Source organism: Enhydra lutris, unplaced genomic scaffold (assembly GCF_002288905.1).
Source record: "Enhydra lutris kenyoni isolate GAN:26980312 unplaced genomic scaffold, ASM228890v2 scaffoldscaffold54, whole genome shotgun sequence".
NCBI classification, from domain to species: domain Eukaryota; kingdom Metazoa; phylum Chordata; class Mammalia; order Carnivora; family Mustelidae; genus Enhydra; species Enhydra lutris.
The window spans coordinates 9,534,578-9,542,073 of record NW_019154138.1 but is presented as its reverse complement, the minus strand read 5'-3'; the positions used below and the strand labels follow the sequence as shown (position 1 = coordinate 9,542,073).

The following is a 7,496-nucleotide window of genomic DNA, read 5'->3' as shown; positions in this document are numbered from 1 at the left end:
TGCAGGGGGGGTGGGGAGCTGGGGGGGTGGCCGTGTACAGACCAGAAAAACCAGAGGGGTGAGACCTTCCTGCCCCAGGAAGTTCCCCAGGTCCTCATCCCTGCCCGGCTGAGGAGGCCTGTGGTTTAAGATTCCCGCGGACCAGCCACAGGGCACCGGCCCAACAGGCCTGAGGGGCAGAAGGTGAGTGCGTGTGCTGGGGGGGGTGACAGCGAGGAATGGGGTTTGGACTTAAGGCCAAAGTCTCAGGGGGGACTGAGATTGGGGGTACTGGGTGTTTTGAGGGTAGAGCGGAGGCCAGGGGAGGCAGAGGCTGGCAGACTGCTAGAGGAACTGACCTTGGGGGTAGAGGTGCTGTTGCGGCTCCCCGAGTGTGTGTGTGGAGGGTTGGGGGGACCGCTGAGGAGGATGAGGGGAGGCTGGACTTGGAGGAACCTGGGAGACCTATTGGGGATAGGGGAGCAATGGGCGTGTGCGCGCGCGCGCGATTCCTGAAGGGATTGTGGGTTGAGATTTGGGGGCTGGAAGCTGTTCTAGGGTTCAGCTCTCAGGGTGGGGAGGCGATAGGAGGCTGGGATTGGGGACCCAGGGAGGGGTGGTGGGGCTGGGCGGGTTACGGAGGGCGAGCTGGGGGGGCGGGGTCGGTAGTGGGTGTCCCGCGGCTCGGAGGAATACGGCGGGGGCGGGCCTCGGGGCGGCAGGGTGGGGCGGGCCTCGGGCTGCCGGGGCCACGCAGTCGAGTCTCCGCCGGAGCCAAGACCCGCGGCCGCGCCTCCTTGGCGCTCCCTACCCGGAGCCCGGGACGCCACCGCCCCGCTGCCCCCGCCGGCCGCGCCGTGACGCGGGCATGAGCCTGGCCCGCCGCCCGCCGAGCAAGCGCCCCGAACCCGGGCCTTGGCGCCCAGGTAACTTGGGGGGCGTGAGCCCGGGAGGGGGCCTTAGGCCGAGCCCGCGAGACCCTCAGGCGACCCCAGCTTGGGAACTCTCAAAGCTCATGGGACCTACCTACTCTATCGGCGGAGGGGCCCTCAGGGACCCGCCCGCAAAATTCCTCCCCTGGATCCCCCGGGCCCCTGAAACTCTCCCCGAGCTCCACCTACCCCAGCTCTCTTCTCCAGGGGAGCCGGTCAGGGCCTGCCCTCACCCCTGCCTCACTCGCCTTCGGAGAAGCCCAGGCTCCTGTGCTCGCTGCTCTGGGCCTGCCGTCCCCACGGGGCATATCCCAGCCCCCATCCTCCCCACTTTCCTGCTCCCCATGGCCTGCTGTCTCTCAGCTCCCCCAAACTCCAAAAGACTTCTCTACCCCGGATGCCCACTGCCCACCCCCACCTGCAAATGGTTGCTATCCTCCAGCTTGAAGCTCATGGCCAGCTACCCTCCTTTCCTTAAACCTTCCTCCCCTGGCCCTGGGGGACAGTCAGCCTTCTCCCCCAGAGTCCCCAAGGCCCTGCTTCCAGTGAAATGCTTAATGTCACTGCAAAGAGGGATGAGCAGAGGCTGAGCACCTGGGTGATGTGGGCAGAGCAGAGCCTCTGAGCCGGCCAGCACCAAGCTGTGGGGGCCGGGTAGCTGCCGGGATATTCGCATGGAGCATGGGCTTTAGGGGTCTGCAAGTCAAGGGCAGTGAGAGGTCCCGCAGGATTCATGGCAGTCGTTAGAGGCTGGTCTTGTTTAATGCAGATTCTTTTCTTGCCCCTTGCGGGAGAGCTGGGTCTCAAGCACAGGCCATTTCTGCTCCCCTTCAGGGATGGATTGTCAGGAGCTGTGCCCCCTCCCACCCAGTTGCTTGCCTCTCTGTGCTTGGGTGCTGGTTACTTTTAGCTCTCCCTTCCTGGGCAGGGCACAACCCTGACCAAGGTGGGGCAGCCTGGCCAGGCCCGGACACAGTGTCAGCAGTATTCTGTCCCCCGAGGCAGCTTTGAACTGAACTGGGTCCGGGGTCTGGCTCTTTTTCCAGGAACAACAGCTTGCTGGCCTTGTCAGCCCTGTGAAAGCCCTGGGACCCAGCGAAGTGGGAGCCCATAGCTTCTGACACGCCTCTGGAAGTTGAGCTGGGTCCTGCCAGGTGGATGTGGTTGGTGGTGGGAGGAAGGATGAGAAGGACAAATCCTGGAGAGAATTAGCTTTCAGGCCCCCAGTTACCTACTCTACTACCCCAGCACCTACTCTGCACTAGGCACCAGTCTGTGCACTGGGATGGAGCTACGTATAACTAGACTGACAGGGCACTGATGTTCTAGAGTGTTCTAGGAGACTGAGAGCAGCCAAGTAGCAAAGGAATAAATAGATGAAGGAACAAGACAATTCTGTAGTGATGTGTGTGATGGAAGACAGTGAAACTGGATGGAGACTGACTGGCAGGCTTCTTTGGCCAGGTTGGTCCGGGAAGCCCTCTCGGAGGAGGTGACATTTGAGCTGAGACCTGAATGAGGCGGTGGAATGAACCTTGGACTGTCTGAGGAACAGTGTCGTAGGCGTGGAACAGCAACTGTGGGGGTCCCGCGTGGGGAGGATTTAGGCATCTTGAGGAACAGATAGAAGGAGGCCATGCACATGAGCAGCAAGGAGATGTGGCTAGAGGGCTGGGCGAGGGACCAGGAGAGAGCAGAGTGGTGGTGTGTGCCCGCGTAGCATCACTTTCCCAACCTAAGGGCCCAGGACACCATGGCTGTTCCGATGTTCCCTCCTCCCTCTGTTCCTCTCTGTCCAGGTCTGTCTTTGCCACCCACCTTGGGTAAGACCTGTATTGTTTGAGTTGGTGGTTCCCCATGAGGGGTTTGCAGGGGTGGAGGCAGAGGGTGGGAGGGGAGAATCCTCTCCTGACTGCTGCTGACAAACATACCAGGGCAGAGGGGACCCGAGTACGGGTGATGGGAGATGTCCCTGGTGCCGGAGAGAATCCTGCCGATAGGATCTTTGCCAGGGGGTGAGACAGCTAGATGACAGCCTGTCCAGGTAGGGCTGTCCCTGAAGTCCTGATAAGATCCTATCTGGCATGGGGCGGGGAGGCCCAGCCAGGCAGGCAGCCGCTCCTACTCAGCCATTGGCTGCCACCAGCAGCAAGCAGCGTCTGTTCTGGAGCCAAAGCCTCCAGGCAGAATCCAGGTGTGGGGAGGGAGGGCTTAGAGCTGGCTGCCCTAGGTGGGCAGGGGGCGCCCTGTCCCGCAGTTCGGCTGGGCACCAGGGAGTCTCCCTGCCCCTGCCCCCCAGGACACCTTCCCTTCCTGGGGAGACCTGGGGAAAGGGGCCTTGGAGTCTGGCTCTCTCTGGACAGGAGCCTTTGGTGGCCCGGCTCAGGGTGGGTCCTGTCTCTGGTTGAGTGGCCATGTTGATGCCAAGCTGGGAAGGGGGAATGGGGAGGCCCTGCTCCCCTCCTGCAGGACTGAGGGGGCTGCTGGATACTCTGCTTAGCTTTTCTGGATGTTGAGAGTGGAGCTTCCAGGCCTGAGACCTCAGGCCTTAAATGAGTGAGGCATTCTTCCCAGCTGCAGGTGGGCTTGTGAGAGGCAGAGCAGGTGGTACCGCTCACCAGTGATGGGGAAAGTGGCCTCAGCCTTGTTCCTGGCCTTCCCAGCAACAGCGCTTCACTCCTTGATGCCCCCGTGGACCTGCACAGGCCCTGCGGGCACCCTCTCTCCAGCTTCACGCAGTGCAGTCCCTCAGGGGGTTGTGTGTGTGCTGGGTTCTGATCCCACTGCCTGTCAAATTTGTGGGTCCACCTGTTGGCCTTTCCCCCCTCCCCTTTGCTGTACCACCATGGGTCCTGGGGTGGGTCTTGGTCTTGCAAACTCCACTAGGGACTGAGTGTGGCCAGGTGAGCTGCCAAGCCCTTTGCCACCCAGGCTTCCTGTGGAATTTTGCTCTTTTGCTGGTTCATTTCTGCGGGGCTGACTCTAGGGCTTGGGGAATGGGCCTGTGCTTGGACAGACACGGCAGTGGTGCTCCTGAGAGCATGGCATCACAGTCACCTGGGCAGGTAGCCGGTTGGTGGAGCCCTGACAAGAGGCCTGCGCCAGGCAGGTGGAAGGTTTGGTTGTGGCAGTTTCACAGCCTTCGAAATAAAAATAGCCTTAGTTTTTAAGGCAGAGGCTCTAGGTCCCAAGTGGGCAGACAGGTGCCCATGGATTTATTTCCACTTTTAAAGTAGGTGGATTTATTCTCATTTTTTTACTGATGGGGAAACTGAGGCAGAGAAGCAAAGTGGATGCCCAGAGCTGCCAGGCCACTAGATTCACATTCCTGACTGTGCCACTCCCTAGACGGCCTTGAGTGGATTCAGAGGCCTTGTGGCCAGTGGCCAGCCTGCTGTCATCTTGGAGAGGAATTTTAGGGAGCTGGTCCTGATCGTGGGGGCAAGGCAGCCCCACGGGCAGGCAGTAGCAGAGGAGTTGGGAAAACTTACCAGTCCCTGCTGGCCAGAGCCCAGGTGTGGCAGGGCTGTTTGGGATCAGTGCTGGGGAGGGGACCCTAGGCGAGCAGAGCCCTTGGGTGTCCCATCTGGGAGGGTCTTGGGCCCCAGAAGGCTGGGATAGAGGGAGTGGGCAGAGAGGCAGCTGAGGGTGTGCGGAGGAGGCTGTCAGGTGCAAATAGGCTAGGGGAGCAATCCCCTCTCTGCCCCTCCCCTTGTTTGTGTGTGCCCACTGGGGTAGGCCCATCTGTTCCTTGTTAGGGACTCCACAGACAGTCCTCCCAGAGAGTAATTAATGCCGCGTTGCTGGCAGATCCAGCAGCACGCCAGCCCCAGGGCTTCATTCTGGTAGCACAGATGCCCAGCTGACCCCAGAAATGCTGCTCCGTTCCCACCTAACAATCCTGGAGACACAGTGTGTGGGGAGGTGGCGGTGGGGGAGGCCTGGTGCCGGCCAGGCCCTGCTGCTGTGTCTGGGTGGCAGAGAGGGTTTCGGTGCTGGTAGGCAGCCAGAGATGGCCACAGGACCTTCTCACCACCCTGGGCCTGCCTTCATCCATCGCCTGCTCTGAAACTTCTCATTCATTGTTGGCTGCGCCCTAGACTTGCGGTGTGACCTTAGCCATGCTGCTTATCCTTTCTGGGGAATTTTCTTTTCCCCATCCGTAGAATGGGTGTGTTGGGCTGCGTCATTACTGAGACACCCCTGCCTCCCCTTGTCTGAGTCCCAGCTATGTGTTTATCTGCCTGCTTCTGAGCGGCCCTGCTGGAATCCCCGTTCCCTGCCACCCCCCCCCCCCACCACTCCGTATTGACTTCCCCTTGGTGCTCCTCCTGGCTCTCTGGCTGTGTGCTCAGCCCCAGAGGCAGTCCCCAGAGCCAGATGACTGCCGGTTCTCTCTGTAATTAACCCCTGCCCGTGCCCAGAATGAGGGGCGCTGCATTCCCTGTGCCCTGCGCAGACCAGCTGGTTTTCCTAGCACAGGGCCGGGCGGAGGTGACTGCCTCCACAGTGGCCACCTCCAGCCGGCCCAGCACATTCCTCAGGCTTATCTGGGGGCCCGCCCCTCCGGACTCTGCCCTCCCACCCAGGAAGCAGCACCCAGCGGAGCTGCTGAAGAGTTCCAGGGGCCGGGAGGAGAGCCTGAGTGGGCTTGATTCGCAGCCTGCCTGGGGCTGGAGAGAACCAGGTATAGAGTGGGGTGGGGCAGAGGGACTGCGGGGAGGGGGTCTGCTGAGCCTGACCAAGCAAATTGTCCTGAAGGAACCCCAGGGAGTGTGGGGTTCACTTGATCCCAGACTCTGTGCCATCTCCTGGGAACCCCTGCCTCCCCTCTCTTGGAAGGCTCTCCTGTGAGGTTCCTGAGCATAGGAGGGGGCCAGGCCCTGGGTCCCTCAACCGAAGTCCACTCCAGAGTTGTAACGGGAGATGGGACGGGACTGCAGCTCCCAGGCCACCTCCCTCTGTCCCCAGCTCCACAGCGGGAGCCAGCGCCAGTCCTCCCAGGAAGGGGTTAACCGCCAGTCCCAGCCGTGAGGGAGGGGACTGGGCTGGACCATTTTCCTCGCTGCTTGCCTCCACCTCGGTTTTCCTGAATGGTTCTGCCGTCCCGGGGTGGGGAGGGAAGGGAAGGAAGGAGGGCGGGTGGAGGGAGGGAGGGAGGAGTGTGGGAAGAGGAAGGAAAAAAGAGCGAGACAGCCAGGGGAAGAGAAAGATGTCACTGTCTAATCTCCCTGTCATTTTCATTTCCAGCAGGCGCCGGGCAGAGGAGCTGCTAGAACAATGCTGAGGCGGGCGAGGTGAGGAGCGGCCGGCGCGGCCCCCTCGACGGAGCGTCGGGAACAGGTGATCGGAGGAGCCGGAACCCCCGGCCACCTGGGCAAGCCCTCCCCGCGCCCGCCCGGCGCCCCGGAGCCCCAGGTCGGGGGGGCAGCCATGGCGACCAATTTCAACGACATCGTCAAGCAAGGCTACGTGAAGATGAAGAGCAGGAAGCTGGGGGTGAGCCGCGGGGCGGGGGGCCTGGCCGGAGTCCGGGGGGCGGGCTGGGGGGACCGGGGGTGCCGGCGGGGCCGGCGTCGCGCACTTGTGGTCTCGAGGCTTCTGGCCGGCGGCCGCCCGCATGTGCCGCCCGCGCCCCCGCCCCAGCCGGCCTGGCCGGCGTCCCAGCAGCCGGGTCAGCGGTGGCCGCCGACGGGCAGGCGGCTCCCCGGCCATTGTTGAAGTTGCGGCTCGGCCCGTGGCGGCGGGAGCGGCGGGCGCTGCGGTGCCGCGTCGGAGCCCGAGACCCACCTCTTACTTCCCCTGGCCGCCCGCGGGCCGCCGCCGCCGCCGCCTCGCTTCCCCGCCTCTCCCCTCCCCTCTCCTGGCCTCTTTTCTTTTAAGTCCCTCGTCTCCCCCAGCTGCCCGGGGCTTTCTGTGTGCGGTCCCTTGTGCATTTATCTTAGTTATTGCTTTCACTGTTAAAAAGAAGTGTTTGGAGCGGAGAGTGGTCGGCGGTGGGGCAGGGCAGGGGTAGGAGGGCGCAGAGGTTCGGAAGCTGGTATTTATGTGGTTTATGAATGGGAACTGAGGGCAGGATGGCCTGTGGCTCTGGGACAGGCTGCTTTTCTCCGAGTTGTTGGCGGTGACTCCTTGCTCGCTCGCGGGGTGCTTGGCCCGGAGCTGGGGGCTCAGAGGGTCTGTGGGGATGGAGGCCTCAGACACACCTTACCGTGATCCCGGTGTGGATGGCCTCCCCACTCCTCCCCAGAGGGCCTGAGGAGGGCCTCCTGGGCCCAACATAATGATCTTGGTGAGGTGGTCCTAGAGCTGCCTCTATTCCCCTGCTGACCCTCCCCCACCTCCAAGGAGCGGTCCTGGTAGCCGCACCCTCCCCAGTAGGAAGGTAACCTCTTGAAAGCGGTGGCCCAAGTCTGCGTTTCTTCCCGGTCTCCGGTCTCTTTCTTCCTCCCCTCCCCCATTGCCCCGGTGGGGGTGGGGTGCGATCAGACTGCTCAAGGCTTCCTGGCTCAGCCTGAGTGGGGTGGGGGAGGAATAGGGCTCTGATAGGGCTTCCCTGCCTGGATTGCAGACTGAACAGGACTA

The 7,496-nt window shown here is 62.5% G+C and overlaps 1 protein-coding gene across 2 annotated transcripts in view; it reads left to right on the top strand.

The window, feature by feature from the left end:
• Positions 1-6,226: 6,226 nt before the first annotated feature.
• The window catches only part of LOC111157403 (docking protein 4), a 7,390-nt gene continuing 6,120 nt past the window's right edge, over positions 6,227-7,496 (top strand). For both annotated transcript variants that reach the window (XM_022518780.1, XM_022518779.1), the window contains exon 1: positions 6,227-6,410. In XM_022518780.1, the coding sequence (XP_022374488.1) occupies positions 6,345-6,410 (66 nt within the window). In that variant the 5' untranslated portion in view covers positions 6,227-6,344. The remainder of the gene's footprint in view (positions 6,411-7,496) is intronic.